This window comes from Labrus bergylta, chromosome 18 (assembly GCF_963930695.1).
Source record: "Labrus bergylta chromosome 18, fLabBer1.1, whole genome shotgun sequence".
NCBI classification, from domain to species: domain Eukaryota; kingdom Metazoa; phylum Chordata; class Actinopteri; order Labriformes; family Labridae; genus Labrus; species Labrus bergylta.
This window is the reverse complement of record NC_089212.1, coordinates 26,592,960-26,610,482: the sequence shown is the minus strand read 5'-3', so window position 1 is coordinate 26,610,482 and position 17,523 is coordinate 26,592,960. Positions and strand designations below refer to the sequence as shown.

At 44.3% G+C, this 17,523-nt stretch overlaps 2 protein-coding genes across 2 annotated transcripts in view; both read left to right on the top strand.

Annotated features, from left to right (window-relative positions):
- trip11 (thyroid hormone receptor interactor 11) overlaps nucleotides 1–1,862 on the top strand; it is a 19,775-nt gene extending 17,913 nt beyond the window's left edge. The window contains exon 21 of the mRNA XM_065966309.1: nucleotides 1–1,862. This exon is cut by the window's left edge and continues 67 nt beyond it. Coding sequence (XP_065822381.1) covers nucleotides 1–151 — 151 coding nt within the window. The 3' untranslated portion in view covers nucleotides 152–1,862.
- A 1,286-nt stretch (nucleotides 1,863–3,148) lies between these two features.
- Nucleotides 3,149–17,161, top strand: fbln5 (fibulin 5). Its single transcript, XM_020658185.3, has 11 exons — nucleotides 3,149–3,601; nucleotides 3,679–3,733; nucleotides 4,229–4,277; nucleotides 4,413–4,694; nucleotides 11,670–11,792; nucleotides 12,331–12,447; nucleotides 13,031–13,147; nucleotides 13,905–14,027; nucleotides 14,274–14,400; nucleotides 15,420–15,615; nucleotides 16,467–17,161. The coding sequence occupies exons 1-11, from the start codon at nucleotides 3,558–3,560 to the stop codon at nucleotides 16,626–16,628; spliced, it is 1,395 nt and encodes a 464-aa protein (XP_020513841.1). The 5' UTR covers nucleotides 3,149–3,557; the 3' UTR covers nucleotides 16,629–17,161.
- The last annotated feature ends 362 nt before the right edge of the window (nucleotides 17,162–17,523 follow it).

Genomic DNA, 17,523 nt, shown 5'->3' with positions numbered 1-17,523 from the left:
GCCCCTGCTGGCCAGTTCAGGTTCTGCCGGCTCAGGTGGAGGTCACCTGCTGATGAAGCCGATCTCTGACAACCTGCCCACCTTCACACCTGTGCCGGTCTCAGCGGAGGCCAGCGCTGGAGCCGTGCTCAAAGACTTGTTGAAGCAGTGATCAGAGAGACGCGCTCATGTTGACACTACACAGACGGAGACTCCTTTATCATTCCTACTTAAAGTCTATAAAGGTTATTCTGGTGTTTTTAAATCTGGGACTTTTGGGTCTAAATGACCGACAGGTAGAAATGTTTGCAGGTTGTGATGACATCATCTGAACCTGCCGGCTGCAGAATCATGAACTGTAGTGAACACGATTTGATTTGGTGCTTTCTGTCTAAAAGAATATTTTACAGCCGTGAAGCAGAGGACACACTGCACGACTTCACGCCCATTAGTCAACCAGGTTTTGAGTTAAATCAGTGAATTTAAAGTCTGGCTAAATGTCAGCTCGATGTGCGTCGTCTGTGCTCATAACGGACCGATCAGCTGCTCCCGACCGCTCGGATGATTTTCTATCATGTACACAGTCAGAGCCGATTTACAGCACACACAAACTGTCAGAGTCTAAAATCACCATGGCAACAGCAGGCCTGTTAATAACTTTTCGTCATTTGACCCCAAAGATAAAAACTAAAACAGATCAGTGTTTTAAAAATACCAGATTAACCCATTAATGCTCCCTTTGTTTGGGGGGGGGGGGGGGGGGGGGGTCATACTTTTTTTTTTAGGTTTTTACTTTGAGTTACTGTTCTATGCATCAGAGTCTCCCTTTACACATCAGTACCAGTGTTCACACTCATGTGAACTCACTCATCACTACTGTCAGGTGCTGACACACGAGTTAATAATGTTCAATGAAGAGACTCCATGTGCACGAGGGGGGGGGGGGGGCAGTTTGAGCTCGTGGGTCCTTTAGATTGAAAGCTGCAGAGTAGATTTTCATAGAAAGACTTTTTTTGATCATATCTGAAGTTTTTGATTTGTATTCATCGCTCAAGTTCCTCGCACAAGTGATCTTGTAAAGTGGCGGTGTGCGGCTCCATGCGTTCATCATCCCGTCTCTCTGCAGGAGGAAACACCTCGTGTGTCCTCCACTTTCCATTCTCTGACCCGCAGCCTTCACTCCTCGTCCTCCCCGAGCTCTTTCTGATCCAGGACTCTCTGGCAGCAGTCGCCTGTCTGCAGATTTATGTGCTTCACTACATCTGTTAAAAGCATAAAAAGACTTTTCTGCTAAATCGTGTCTTTTCCAGACATCCAGACTGTGATATGCAATAAGCGTTGTAACTGTGGCTGCAGCCTGCGGTCGATCAGAAGCTGGAGACTGCTCTTATTTTGAAGTACAGTACTATTATATAGTTCTATTATATAGTTCTATATATATATATATATATATGTGTGTAAATGGGTGGGTTTTTCTTATTTATGGGCACTGAGGACGTTCTGGAAGTTAAGTGCCTGCATTTTTTGCTAATTAGATGTAAAATCAGGATTGTAAATGGTTAATATAAATATATATATTTACAAAAATGTAAAAAAAACTGCACATTGAAGAAGTTTGACCTGACCAGAGCTGGACAGCGGGACACTGAGCCGCTGGACGTTTTTTAAAGGCATCGATCAGCTGCTGCAGCAGGAATGTTTCAGCGTCTCTCCAGGTGGATCTATGAAATGTTTGAGCTGTCAATCCTCGCTGTGAAGGAACTTTTGAAAGTGCAACATTTGAAACTGAGAGGCATCAAAACATTCGGATTACTTTGATCTTTTCCTGAGGCTAGTACCCTTCACTTCATTGGAAATCAAATAAAGGTACTGCTGACCCCTAACTGCTGCGACACGTCATTTTTGTCTCCATAACAAGTTTTTATCAAACTCTCTGAAAAGGATCACGTTAAAGACTTCTGAGTTTAAATAAACTTCTGTATTCTCAGATTTCTCAGTATGCCCATTCAGACTGCCGTATCAGATCGAATGTGTGGATGAATGTCCGCTTAGGGCTTCCATAGCTGCAGAGTCGTGAGGTAAGTAAAAATGTGACAGTAAGAATTCTGTCGATTCTTGCAGAGGAAGAAAAACAACTCACAAATAATTTTGGGGTGTGGGGGTCCAGTAGCTCAGTCTGTAGGGACCTGATTAGGGAGGGGGGGGTGGGTGTTCTGGTTCAAGTCCAAGTCTGTGAAGTAGATGGAGAGGTGTCAGTTCACTTTTTGAGCACTACTGAGGTGACCTTGAGCAAGGCACCAAATTCCCCACTGCTCAGGTGCTCCTTCATGTGCAGCCCCCCCCCCCACTCTGAAATCTTTCCACAGGATCGTGTGTGTGTGTGTGTGTGTGTGTGTGTGTGTGTGTGTGTGTGTGTGTGTGTGTGTGTGTGTGTGTGTGTGTGTGTGTGTGTGTGTGTGTGTGTGTGTGTGTGTGTGTGTGTGTGTGTGTGTGTGTGTGTGTGTGTGTGTGTGTGTGTGTGTGTGTGTGTGTGTGTGTGTGTGTGTGTGTGTGTGTGTGTGTGTGTGTGTGTGTGTGTGTGTGTGTGTGTGTGTGTGTGTGTGTGTGTGTGTGTGTGTGTGTGTGTGTGTGTGTGTGTGTGTGTGTGTGTGTGTGTGTGTGTGTGTGTGTGTGTGTGTGTGTGTGTGTGTGTGTGTGTGTGTGTGTGTGTGTGTGTGTGTGTGTGTGTGTGTGTGTGTGTGTGTGTGTGTGTGTGTGTGTGTGTGTGTGTGTGTGTGTGTGTGTGTGTGTGTGTGTGTGTGTGTGTGTGTGTGTGTGTGTGTGTGTGTGTGTGTGTGTGTAGAAGTGATTTCCCCTCGTAGGGTTAATAAAAATCTTCTTTAAATGGTCAGATCTTAAACTTTATATTTGGGACACAAACTGGCCTAACTAAGGATTCTGGGAGTAAAATCAGAACTCTTGATTTCTCACATATGGTCCTAATCCCCCTCCGTACTATCCAGATGTGGATACTACAGCGTGGGTAGGTTTGCGTTGAGCGCGCCAGATGTGCAGAAACATTAAGCTGAGAGGGGAGCAGTCCTGTGTGTGTGTGTCCTGTGTGTGTGTGTGTGTGTGTGGGGGGGGGGGGGGGGGGGGGGTGCTGTTTGTATCTACAGAAAACAGACCCTCACTGTGTCTGTTTTCTGTCTCTTTGCCCCCCCAGCAGCAGCAGCAGCGCAGGAGGAGCCGCCTGTCGGAGGGAGCTCCGCTGACCGGAGGGGGCTGGCTCTCCGTGATTGAATCCAGCTGTGGAGAAGGAGCTCGGAGGGGGCCCGACACATTTGCATTGCTTAATACTGCTGTAGAGCGGGACAGAGAGGGGGCAGAAACGGGACAGTCCGGTTCCAAAAAGACATTAGTGCAACACTCGGTCCATGTTCCGGAGCTCCAGCTCGAGCAGCTTAATGCAAACCTGCTGTCGGCCTTCGCGTAAAGGCGCATAGTTGGGGGGGGGGCGGTGAGAGCCCTGCTGGGGAGTGGACAGGGGATCTGGGGAGAGTTTACGGGTCGTCTAAATCTTTCCTTTTCGAGAAACCATGCTCCCTGAAAGACGTGGCTTCACGTCTCGCTCCTCTGTAAGGTCAGTGTCTTTATGTTTCTGAGCGCTTTGAATGAAGGATGTTTAAGAGATCATAACTCGAGCTCTCCTCTCTGCAGGATGTTGGCAGCTCTGCTATTTATTCTGCATTGGATCCAGCCTGGACACGGACAGGTAAAAGAACACCTTCCTTCTCTGAAGAGAGTTCTTTCACAGATTTCATTCATTCACACCGTCTGCACATATATATGTCATCATGTCATCTTCTGTCCATGTAAGAAGATGAAAAAGCTGATTTTAACTTCTGCTCTTTGCATTGGAAACTCAAAGAAGACATGCACATTAATAATTTAGTTCCAGCTACAGGTGATTTTTTTTACCTGATGCACATGATTCATCTCAAACACTTGATTAGATTGTTTCCACATCACCTCTCTGATCACTGTGCATGCACACTGACACCTCTACCTCCCTGTAAAGTATTTTTACATCTCACATATTTGAGGATGCTCTTTTGTTCCTGGACTTTTCTCCTCTGTATTCTATTTGTGAATGGGTTTGTTGATTTCTCTGTCGCTTTATTTGCTCTGATGCTGTGATGTCACACTTTCCCAAGTTGGGGTCAATAAAGTTAAACTTTCTTTTAATCTCCTGACTGTCTCTCCTCAGACCTGCACAGAGGGTTTTGTATATGACCGCAGGGCGAGACAGTGCATAGGTGAGTGGCATTGCTTTAAATCAAAGGTAATTAAGAGAAACATGTAACTCAGAGGAACACGGTGCAGAGACCTGCATATATCCAGAATCTCACAGATGTTCTGAGCGCTCTCTTATCAGTCGCTCTGTGTTCCAGATGTGGACGAGTGCCGGACCCTGCCAGACGCCTGCAGAGGAGACATGCGCTGCGTGAACCAGAACGGGGGTTACCTGTGCATCCCAAGGAGCTTGTACAACCAGCCCTACAGACCGGAGACCCCCGACCTGCCCGAGCCCGCCTACCCGGACCCGTCCCTTGGATTCCCAGACACCTTTGTTCCAGCTGTTCCCAGATCTGTGGAGCCCAGTTACCCCAGAGTGAGGACCACAGCGCCGTGCATCCTGGGATACACTCTTGCAGAGGATGGCACCTGTAATGGTGAGTCGCTTTCTGCAGACGTCCCCTCATGGTTTTAAGTTGTGGAAGAATACTGATCTTTGTCAACGTTTAATTCAGAGCCTCCAGATTCTTTTCATTTGAGGAGTTTCTGGTCATCTCTTTGCTCTCACTTTATGGAAGTTTTAGCACACGTACTATTGTGGCATACTTTATAACCTGTTGCAGCCTGTTGTTTCATTTTGTGATAACTGTCTGCATTAAAGGAGCAATATGTTACTCTGGCCCCTAGTGGTTAAAATGGAACTGCAGTCCGAATTCTAAACATCAGCAACACCTCTCTAGAATCGATGCTCACTCAGGTCACCATGTGGTGGACTCTGAAGCTTCAGTGTTTATCCAGCTCTGCATGGGTCTGTAAACCTTTCTGTGTTCTAACCTCTCTCCATTTTTCAAAAGCATCTCCAATATTGATCCTAGTTTGAGCACGTTTCTGCTCGTGGAGCTTATTAGAAACATGCAGAGGCTTTTTAGGTCGGGTACAATCACTTCTGTCTGAACCACTTCTCTTGACCGCTTCCATCACTGCAACACCTGTTGACCTGATAACTGCTCTCATATCTGGCAAACCGAGGGGCGTCCAAAACGGCCGTGTGGGGGCGTGTCTTAAAAGCGCCTACCTTCTCTGGTCCAAACAAATCCAGAGCATTCAGGAGCAGAATCTAAAGTTAGAAGGAGGACATACTGGCTGCTGCATTGTTGTCAGAGAAGCCAGCACTTCAACATAGCATGTTTCCTTAATGATCAGAGAGTAAGATACCTTTATCATCTCACTCTCTACACAGCTCACTGATTGGACCTTTAAAAGAAGTATTATTTATCCTAGTGAGTCCTGTACTAAAATCCTGCTCATATAAATAAACATAAATATTCCCTTCTAAATGTTTAAAGTCAAAAATAACTTGTTCTGCAGAAAAAGATCATCTGAGACCGACATGTTATTATAAATAAACATTACTGATGCTTTATGTGTGAGTGCTGAAGTGGAACACATTTGGACTGTCTCTGGTTTGTATAGAGTTTCAGCGTTTGCTCTCCTGAGTCGGTAAGAAGGTCAGGAGAGAAGACGAGAACAGAGTTCAGACTGTCGTTCTCTTCTGAGCTCTTTACTCACCTTTGCTTTTGTGGTGAAAGCATTTTGTGATTTTACCTCTTTGGATCTCGAACAGACAGTAAATGAAACCATCTGAGGGATTTATAGAAGAATTCTCTTTGATGAAACTCCATAACAAACACATTGACATGTGAAACGTGTCAAAGGGCCGAGACCACGAGGTCCAAAACCAGAAAAAAAAAAGTACAGCATTGAGCGTTGTTGTGTAAAATCTTTATTGGTGGAATAACGAGCTCCTCCTGCAGTCAGATAAACGTCAGAGAGTAAAAAAAAGATCAATATCTGTTTCTGGGATGTTGTGGAGTAAAAGGATGAAGCTGCAAGAATTTCACTGACCTAAACCAACAGAGTCACATCTCCACACTCAGATTAACTGAAACCTTCTGAAGCTTTACGTCTCTGTTTGAGGACATTTTCAATCTTCAGCTCTCGTTTATTTACCCCACAAAGGTTTTCAGTCGTTTCACTGAAAGCATTTCTCCACAGAGGTCAGGGTCAAACATCACAGAAAGCAAACGTTGCTGCAACAGCAGTTCAGCTTTGATCTCTTAATATCTGATTGTCAGAAGTTTTATGTGTAACACACGATCGTCTCATCAGGAGAGTGATTACTCCTCCTCAGATGGTTTGATTTAAACCTCATAGGGGTCACAATAGTCAAAATGATTCTTCAGTTCATAAGAAATTGAGCAAAGATTAAGACAAAAGAGAAACTTTATGTAAGAGAAATAGTTTCCAGACGATATGCCAAACCTGCACAGAAACTTCAAAACACTACACTATCAGTTGAGTCATTGCAAACCACAACAGCTTTTAGTCGCACGTTATTTTGTGCACGTTATTTTATTTTGATTGATTAGAAATAATCAATCAAGTCACTGATAGTTTCATTTTGTTTTGCAGATCATTCAGAGGCAGAATGTTTTATACAAAGCTAAAAACTCTGAGCTTTCAGAAAGTCACAACCTCGTCTCGCAGAAGTTTGTCTGTAAGAAGGGATGCAGCGATGACATCGGTCCGATGCTGACGCTCAAAGCTGGGTCAGATATATCAGAGTCAAAGAGGCCGATACTGGACCAGTCTACTCATTCAGCCAGGTGCAGTTCTTAATGCATCAGCAGCGGTCTGGGTTATTCTGCTCAAGGGGAGAAGGAGAAGCTAACATGAAGGCGTGCAGGGAGCTTTCTGGACAACTATCCCTTCTAAACCTTTTCTGCAAAGATTCTCCATTTTGTTTAAGTCGAGCCGGACGAAGAAGAAACATCAAAGTCTGCATGCAGTTTATGATTAGACGCTGGTATGCCAACGAATCAGCTCTTACCCAAAGCCTGCAGGCATCAGTGTGGAGATTCACTCTCAGATCATCTAGAAAACATGGAGGTCTTATTTAGTATGACGGTCTTGACTTGAAATGGTATAACTCCAGAATTACCTGGATGAAGTGCTACACAGTTGGGTGGTATCTGTTCCCTGCTGCAGCAGTTTTACTTCATCTTTAATAAAAAAAACCTCTGCAGGAGAAGAAAGAAAGAAGACATCTTGCCACCTCCTGCTTTTTATCAGACGTCAGAGTTAAATCGTAGACGAGGTTACACGAGGCGACGGTGGCCAGAGATTCTGTGTTTGTCGTTAAAAACTTGTGGTTGAACTCCGGGGGAAAAAAACATGAATCTATCAGATCACAGATGTTGCAGCGTTGTGTCTGCAGAGAGGGGAGCTTCGACTCCTCTCGGTGAGGAAATCTCTGCTTGATTCTGTTGGATTTCACAACCACAAAAGATCCCAGCTGTCAGATAAAAACTACACGGCTAATACCCCCCCCCCCCCAGCTGTGCAAAATACGTAATTACCCGAGAGCATCCAGCCAGGAGAGGCTGTCGAAAAACGGCCTCCTTAAACTCCATTTTCGGTGTTTTTCTCTCGTTCGGTAATGAGTGGAAAATGCACACATATAGTCGCTCTATGGAATGCTTTAGCTCATGCACAAATACGGACTGTTTCTCTTTTCAGTGGAGACGGCCTGTCAGGGAATCGGCTCACAACCTTGTTTGGGTAAATGACGCCATCAGAGTGCCAAAGATGAGGTCATTTGTTACCAAAATCGGTGCCCGAGCCGTCCTGGAGAACAGGCAGGCCTCTGTGGGGGCCGATCGTAACGACTCCTCACACCCTGAGACTGGTCCGTGTGTGTGTGTGTGTGTGTGTGTGGGTCTCTGTGTGGGTCTCTGTGTGTGTGTGTGTGTCTCTGTGTGTGTGTGTGTGTGTGTGTGTCTCTGTGTATGTGTGTGTGTGTCTCTGTGTGTGTGTGTGTGTGTTTGTCTCTGTGTGTGTGTGTGTGTGTGTTTGTCTCTGTGTGTGTGTGTGTGTGTGTGTGTGTGTGTGTGTGTGTGTTTGTCTCTGTGTGTGTGTGTGTGTGTGTGTGTGTGTGTGTGTGTGTTTGTCTCTCTGTGTGTGTGTGTGTGTGTGTGTGTGTGTGCGTGCTTGCGCATGTGTGTGGTGATGTAATGGGCTGTTGATGGATGTAGAGAGCAGAAATTACACACACTTTGACTTCCTGTCTGATCCTGCAACAAACACGGCTTTGTCTTTAAGTTAATGGCGCTTTCCTACATCAGGAACGCTCATGGCAGCACTCAGGTGGAATTTTTTTCTAATCTCTATGAACAGATCCATACAAAAGATAAAACGTAGAATCTGAAGGCGTGGAAACAGCTTTTGGCGCCAGAAGTTCTGGTTTCGTTTTAGTGCAAGTCATATCGTCCACTCGTGTTTCCTCAGGCTTTAACTTCTTGCAGGACAAAAGTCAGCGTGGAGAGCAAAAGAGGCAAAACCCAAATGGCGAGTATTCTTCTGCTCTAATCTGACACGATTCAGCCTGAATTCACATCTAGAAACAGAAATCTGCAGCTGATGATCCATCCTCAGAAGACGTTTCTCAACATGCTCTTTTATGAAGTTACCGGGTTGAATTGTAAACAATGAGTGGAAAAGAAGTCTGAGGTGTTTTGTTTCTGACGGCTGGTCACTCTAAAAATCTGTAATGTAGTGAGACGATAGACGAGGAGTTCAGCGATCAGCGACTAGTCGACATCGACTTTAACAAACCTGAAGACGTGTAACCTCCAGACCAGCAGCCGTCGTCGTTTGTAACCAAAACGCCTCAGTGCTGCTCGAACCTGCCTCGTATTAGATAAACAGCTGTGATTGGCTCGATCTGAATCAGGTCAGATGATGAAAGAGAGAGAGGGACCAGATGGATCTAAATGAGAATGAAACATAAAAAGATTCATGTGGTGCCCCGTGTGAGGCTGCAGACTTTGTTTTTTAGTGTCATTACTTGAGTCAATGCAACAGCTTTGGACGCAGACATCTCAAAACTCCAAATTTTTAAATCCAATTTTTTAACCCATTAAGGTGAACATAGATAGCTTTAACTAGCTGTCATATAAACAGGAAGTCGGCAGTGTTGTAGGTCAAATAAGTGAATCATGCCTCCAGAGTTCAGCTCTCCCGTCGTGTTTTTCATCTCTCACACTTCATTTCCGCTCTTCTTTCCAGGTTTGGGGGGGTTTCATGTTTTCACTTGAGTTAAAGGATTACATGCTCCTCTGTGGCTTGAGAAAATATTCCAACCTTGTGGGCTTCTGGAACCAACTCAAGCTGCAACATAGCTGACCTGAAAACAAAAGTGTCTATTGATCAGGTTCAGTGTGTGGAGGCTTTTTCAGAGGGTCGACAATCAACACAGCAGACACATTAGAGGGGAAGTCTCCATTGATGATTCAGTCTGTGTGAAAGTCTGCATCTTTCTGTCCTCCAAACGTTGAAGTTTTCTCAGTCTTTGCTTGTTGCTCCAGACATTTCAAAACCAGTCACATGAGCCGGTGGCGTCCCCAGCAGCTCATGGAGCCGCCTTTATAAGGAGCTGAAGTGTGTGCACGTTGGAGATCTGCAGCTACGCCACACATGGGGTGCAGATGAAGACCATTCAGAGGTTTTCTCTGCTAACTGCATGCAGGTGCCAGGGCCATGTAGCTGTTGGCCTGGGTCCGATCACCCTGGGCTCCCCCCCTCCCCCTCCCCCCTCGTGAAGGTCCACTGGTCCAAGTTGGCACAAAGGCCGGCGGTCCCACTGACAGACGTTATCGCTTATCAAAGCTGCCTGAGCAAACAGAGAGGCGAGCCCGCACCCACTTCCCCCTGCCGCTTTCCTAGAGATCTGTGACTTCATGGCCTGAGAACCACAAACAGAGGCTGGAATCTTTTCACTTGTCACATCCTCATAAGGAAATGTGCCCATTCTGATGAAGTGTGAGAGCTGCTCCGAGGGCGGCCGAGGAATTCAGATTGTAATCTGAGAATTCTTTAATCCAGAGCAAAAACAACTAAAGTGCTATTGAAATGTTCATGTTGTGATAAGAGTTTTTTGGGCACAGGGCAGTGAAAACTGAGTGTTGGAGAAACAGACCTTTGATTACAGAAGTCGCCTGTGAAGTCTCAGAGCCAGCAGAGCAGATTTGCTTTTGAGCAAGGCATGCAGCAACCATGAGAAGATTTATGATCAGTGTGGCGCTTCTGTGCAGCAAATCCAGACATCCACACATCACTCAAAGTCAGCTGCAAAGTGGGCGAGCGACAGAAAGTGAAAAGACGAGAAAAAACAGACGAGACTTGAGCTCCAGCATGAAACCAAAACAAACCGCTGTTAGGCCACGCCTCCTCCATACTGAAGCCTCCGCTCTCCTCTAGAGACACACCTCCAACCCCACCCCCACTTGTAATTCACATGGAGGAGTCTGACACAAGCGGCGGACAAACTTCTGTCCTCGTCTCGAGCTGCAATCACCTGTGTCCTGCATTGTTGTATTAGCATGCTAATGTTAGCGCTCTTTAGTTAGCTCGTAGCTTCACATTGTTGTGTTAGCATGCTAATGTTAGCGCTCTTTAGTTAGCTCATAGCTTCACATTGTTGTGTTAGCATGCTAATGTTAGTGCTCTTTAGTTAGCTCGTAGCTTCACATTGTTGTGTTAGCATGCTAATGTTAGCGCTCTTTAGTTAGCTCATAGCTTCACATTGTTGTGTTAGCATGCTAATGTTAGCGCTCTTTAGTTAGCTGGTAGCTTCACATTTCATGTAAACTGACACAGAATGAGCGTGATCTAAAAACTCTTACTAACATCCAAATAATCAGTGAGTATGTTCTTCTTCTTCTCTCTAGTTCTTGACTAAAACAGCTTTTATACACAAGGGGAGGAGCCGGCCGTCCCGTCCATGTAAACACGGCTCTGACAACAACACAGCCAGCGGGACTCGAGCTTCTCCCTCATTGCAGACAGTCAGGACTCAGAGACACATTTACACAGGACAGACTTTATGATTTATTTATGTGGAACATGTCGCACATTCCTCATTTAATGCTTTCCACTGACTCGCTTGTGTTTACATTTTTAAGTCTCATTTAAAGCCAAAAACAATCGACTCGTCCTCTCTGCCTCTTCAGGCCTCTCCGTGTTTTCATCAGGAAATTAAAGAGCTATCTGTTGAATCTTTCATTTAAATTCAACGTTAGAATATCTGTCTGAGTGTCATCGGGTCGAGTCAGTACGATCACACGATGTTGTTAATAAAATGAGAATGTAAATATGAGAATGTCTCTCTACAGAGCTCAGTATCTCGGCCTGACGTCCCAATGTCGAGAAATTTGAGACGCTGATAAAAAAGTTATAAAACAAAATCAAAACTTGAGCTTTTCCCTTTTCACATAAAAACAATTCAAATGAATCTCTAAATAGACAAACCTTTTTGATTTATGCAAGTTTACACTCTTGTCTCTGTGTTTCAGACATTGATGAATGTGAGACAAACTCTCATCACTGTAACCCGACCCAGGTCTGCATCAACACAGCAGGTGGATACACCTGTTCCTGCACGGAGGGATACTGGCTCATCGGGGGACAGTGTCAGGGTAAGTAAGCTCCATCACACTCAACATATAGATGTTTCTTTTTACACTTAGTAAGCAGTATGTAACTCTGAACCCTAGTGTTTAAAATGGGGACTGCAGTACAAATTCTAAACATTGTAGAGCGTTGTCTCTCCAGCTCTGCATGGGTCTGTAAACCTTTCTGGATAGTGGATTGGGGGGTTTGTAGACAGACTAAGGACACATATGACCGTTAGAACAACATGATGAGGTGGATTTTACAGAATATGTGACCTTTAAATTAGACTAGGTTTATTTGTTGTCTCAGAGAGGGAATGATGCAGAAACAACATGAAGCTGGGTGCAACTTGATGTGAAAACAAACACAACACGCAAGACTAGAAACCATGAACACAAATCAACTACAGCTTACATTATGGTGCATTCAAGGAAGCTCTGACATATGAAAGTCAAACTTTGGTTACAAAAAGGTATCACATGCTCAAATCATTGAAATAAGAGAGTATTTATTTTTTGTTTTGTTTCATAATCAGTTTGTCTCTTTTTTTTTTCCGACCAGATATTGATGAATGTCGCTATGGTTACTGCCAACAGCTGTGTGCTAATGTCCCGGGCTCTTATTCATGCTCCTGTAACCCCGGCTTCATCCTGAACCCCGACAGCAGGACCTGTCAAGGTACGCATGGCAACTTTTCTTTGTTGGCAGAGAGACAGATAGACAAGCAGGTAAGGTCAAAGGTCACTTGGGTGGGAATAGAATCTTGAGTTGATTTGAAGTAATGGCGGCTGGTGCTTTGATCGCCAAGGGGGGAACAAATACTTACAGGTGGACCAGGATGTATGTCTTAGTTTGTTAGCTTGATGCTAACACATGACGGAAAATGCCATTAACTGGCTAACAGAATTACAGTTACGATAATCTTACATTTGAAACGACCTATTTTACTGAACATACTCAACAAACATGCACTCGTACTTACAGACATCATGTTTCCTAAACTCTGTAGAGACTAACTTTAAAAAATGCTGAGTCATGCTCGTCTGGTCTGCTGCTCTGATCCAGTGACGCTGCATGACTCGCTCACAGCAACACAGGATATCATGAGGGGCGGAGCTTATGACCTGTACTACAGCCAGTCAGCAGAGGGAGCTCTACATCTTTTGGCTTCACTTGAGGCGATGTGTTCTCTGTCCATTCTTTATACAGTCTTTGGTACAGCTTTGTATGAACTTAAACTTGTGTATGTGTGTCCCTGCAGACGTGGACGAGTGTAACGATGAACCATGCAGTCACGGCTGCTTCAACACTTACGGCTCCTTCATGTGTAACTGTGACGAAGGATTCGAGCTGGCGGCTGACGGGACTTCCTGCATCGGTGAGACCTTACTATTTAAAGTTTTTTAACGTTTATTAATGTACAACTTATGAAATCCTTTTGTAATTATATTTGGAAATGTTAACAAAGAAGAAGAAGAAGTCCTGTGTTCATGTACTTATTACCGTATGTCAACTTCTGAAGGACGGAGAGCAGATTACATTTTTGGGGGGAAAACAAAAAAAGGAAGAAAAAATCTTTTCGAAATTGGGATCCAACTTTGTTACATTTTAACAGATTTCTTGCACAGATATGGTTATTGTAAAATTATGATAACAGATAATTATTATATATAAACACCTAGTGTTTAAAATGGGTACTGCAGTCCAGATTCTAAACATCATAGAGAGCTGTCCCCCCCCCCTCACTCAGGTCACCATGTGGTGGACTCTGAAGCTTCAGTGTTTATCCAGCTCTGCATGGGTCTGTAAACCTTTCTGTGTTCTAACCTCTCTCCATTTTTCAAAAGCATCTCCAATATTGATCCTAGTTTGAGCACGTTTCTGCTCGTGGAGCTTATTAGAAACATGCAGAGGCTTTTTAGGTCGGGTACAATCACTTCTATCTGAACCACTTCTCTTGACCGCTTCCATCGCTGCAACACCTGTTGACCTGATAACTGCTCTCATATCTGGCAAACAGAGGGGTGTCCAAAACGGCCATCTGGGGGGGTGTCTTAAAAGCGCCTACCTTCTCTGGTCCAAACAAATCCAGAGCATTCAGGACCAGAATCTAAACTTGTTTTTGCTCCCTGTAGACCTGGACGAGTGCAGCTTCTCTGAATTTCTGTGTCAGCACAGATGTGTGAACACTCCCGGCTCGTTCTCCTGTGTCTGTCCGCCCGGTTATTATGTTTACGAGGACGGCAGGAGCTGTGAAGGTGAAGTTCAAGATCAGATTTAAGTATTTACAGCAACCATTCTGTTTGCATGTATATTTGAAATGTCTCTTTAACTGCAGTTTAGACTCAAATAATAATGAACATTAATCACTGTGTTCAGTATTTTATGTTGCTCTCTAAGTATGTTGATGATGCTTTAAAATGTTGTATCTCTGACGATGATGATGATGATGATAATGATGATGATTTAACTGACTCTGATTGTTGTGTGTTTGATTCTTAAAGACTTCAATGAATGTGACACTGGTAACAACACCTGTACAACAGCACAAGTATGTTTCAATTTCCAGGGAGGCTTCACCTGCCTGAACCCTTTACAGTGTCACTCTCCGTACATCGAAGTCAGTGACAAGTGAGTACTCCACCTTCCCACGCTGTCTTTCTACCTTTGAATGCATCGTCACATGTGCTCTTAGAGACTTTATTTTACACCGAACAAAGTTACATCTATGGTTAGTGTTCACTGGTTACAGTCAGACATGTTTATTCTGTTAGCTCTTCCTGTGGTCCACAAACCACCAGGTCAAACAAACGCCCTCACATCTCTCCCAAACTGAAATCTGTGCACTCGCTTCCCTTGGTTTAAAGGATTGAGTTTTTCTCCCTCACTTCGCAACAGTGGCGTTAAAGGGAGCACTGCGCCCTCTTGTGATTAAAATTTCTATTAAAGCAACAATCAGTATAATAACACCAGTCTGAACATTTTTCTTCAATCTGTTTTCAGAAATTAAAACAAAAAGCACTAATTCTATTTTTTAATGAGGATGAAAAGAATTGTTTAATTATCTAGGCTGCTTCACAGATTTGAAAAAAGTAAAAACTTTGAAGAAACGATCCATGCAAAAAAAACCATGTTTGACCTGTTCTTGATTCATAAACACGGGAGAGGAAACACTTTGCAGAACTGATGACCAGATTATCTCTCACCTTTCTTACTTCATTGTTCTGTTTGACATTTTGCGCCTTTCTGTTCAAACCTTACATCATGTTTCCACAAACAAAACATTTATTGTACTCATTTTTGATATGCATATCGTTGGGGCACTGCTGCACATGTTGTTTCCCGTTTTTAATGATAAATATTGTTAACTGATATGCACCAAAATCAAAAAGAAAAATTTGTTGAGTTCATCTGATTCTCCCTAACGTCTCCTCTCCTCTCCCTCTCCTCTGCTCTCCTCTCCTCTCCTCTCCTCTCCTCTCCTCTCCTCTCCTCTCCTCTCCACTCCTCTCCTCTCTCTCTCTGCTCCTCTCCTCTCCTCTCCTCTCCTCTCCTCTCCTCTCCTCTCCTCTGCTCTCCTCTCCTCTCCTCTCCTCTCCTCTCCTCTCCTCTGCTCTCCTCTCCCTCCCCCCCCCTCTCTCCCCGTGCAGTCAGTGCATGTGCTCAGCTGAGAACCCTGCCTGCAGGGACCAACCCTTCACTATTCTGTACCGACACATGGACCTGTCGTCGGGGCGCAGTGTGCCTGCAGACATCTTCCAGATGCAGGCCACCACTCGCTACCCCGGCGCCTTCTACATCTTCCAGATAAAGTCGGGAAACGACGGGCGAGAGTTTTACATGAGAGTGAGTACTGCAGAGATAACAGACACACTCCACTAAACTGAAGGTGTAAAGATGAAGGAACATGATGCAGGAAGGAAACTGTAAATGTAACATCCACTGTCGGAGCAGAGAGAGGGAGAACATGATGGCTGGGGGTGCAATTCATTCTTGGTGAATCAGACGCTGTGTGCCTGATTTTATACCTGAAGATATTAAGATATTTGCATTTAACTTTACAGTAATCATGCATTTACCTGCACAACTCCTCTGTTGGAAATAATCCTGCTTTTAATTTTGATAATAATAAAATGATTGATGTCTAAATAACTTTTTGAGACCCATTTGTCTTCATTTGTTTTCTCTGAACTGTAACCAGTCAGAATGTTTCTGTTAAAAAGCCTTTTCTTCCAAGTTCACACATAGACCTGTATGTCTGTAAGGAAGGTACAAGGAAGGAAGGTGGAGGATTTTTGACTTGACCCTGTGGTGTGCTCTGCAGCCAGTAGATGGCGCACTCAGACTGAGTGATGTTTTTGCAGCTCAAACAAGTTTACAACACATCAGGAGAAACTGCCTGGAATGATTTCAATGTGCAGATTCTCTTTGATTAGATTACATTTTTATTTTTCACCTTCTGACTGAGGCAGCTTCTGTTAATCAGCGTTGGAACAATCCCTCCATATCTGACATCCCTCGCCTCATTAAACATGAACGTTCCTTGGCTCTGCGCTTGTGTTTCCTGCTTGTTATGAAGGAAATGACAAAGCTCTGACTCTTGGATTTCCTCCAGCTGCTGCCAGATTCAAACATTTCCTGTTCTTCGTTCCTCTCATTCCTCTCTCTCTCTGTTTTTCTTCTTTCTCTCTCTGCAGCAAACCAGCAACGTGAGTGCCACCCTCGTCTTGTCTCGGCCCATCAAGGGACCGAAGGAGGTGGTGCTGGACCTGGAGATGGTCACGGTCAACAACGTCATCAACTTCAGAGGCAGCTCCATCATCCGGCTCACCATATTCGTGTCGGAGCATCCGTTCTGATGAACTCCATCAGGCTGCAGCTGTCCTGACGGTCGGTGTGAGACAGCTCGTCACCTTTTCTTTTTGTGTTTGTTTCTAAATCGTTGTGTCATCCTCATAAAGACTCAGCAAAGATCAGCTGATGGGAAATCATCCCCGCCCTGGTTTAATGGACTCTGAGCTTTTATGGCTGCGATCTGGACACACGTGGATATTTATGGTGTACAATTTCTGACATCCTGTTTCTGTTTAGAAAAGACCTGAACGTGATGGAATTTACCGTCTTTGTGTACCTGAATATACACAACACATGTTTTTAAGGAGTCCCCCCCCCCATGTGTCTGTGAATTTGAACCCCCTCAGATAAGCTGTGAACTTTTTATACGTCATCAGATCATCGTGGTGTGTATTTGTGTTTGGAGCGGGGACGGTTATCTGAGCAGAAGTGTAATTGTGTATTTGCAGTGGCAATATTTGAGATGATGTAATTAAGCCAGTCATTAACTGAATTATTGATCACACTTTCTTTTGGACCAATAAATGTCTTCACCACACAGCTGTCCCTCCCTGACATGAGCATGCTATCCAACCTGCACATCTTTAACGAGGGTAAAAACTTCATTTAAGGTGATTTTAGACCAAACTTTTTTTCTGTCTGCTTCTGAATCGCCATGGTGACGGCTGATATGAACCATAAAGCTGGCCGACATTTGTCTTTTTTTGGAGTCTTGTTTCAGTGTCTTCATTTTCTCACGGCGCTGCTTCGCTGCGTTGTGGATACCCAATGCAGCTCCATCGCATAAACACTCAGTAATGCCTGGACTTCCTTATCGGTCCATTTGTCCGTGTTTTTCTTTTCCATTTTTGACGATTTTTAGAGCTGTTACAGACTGTTGCTAACGTTTACAGTAGGATT

Bases quoted from the DNA above. Each gene is read 5' to 3' on its own strand.
- fbln5 (XM_020658185.3), top strand. From the start codon at position 3,558: ATGCTCCCTGAAAGACGTGGCTTCACGTCTCGCTCCTCTGTAAG. The intron at 3,734-4,228 runs GTAAAAGAACAC...GTCTCTCCTCAG, and splicing joins TCCAGCCTGGACACGGACAG to ACCTGCACAGAGGGTTTTGT. The intron at 15,616-16,466 runs GTGAGTACTGCA...CTCTCTCTGCAG, and splicing joins GGCGAGAGTTTTACATGAGA to CAAACCAGCAACGTGAGTGC.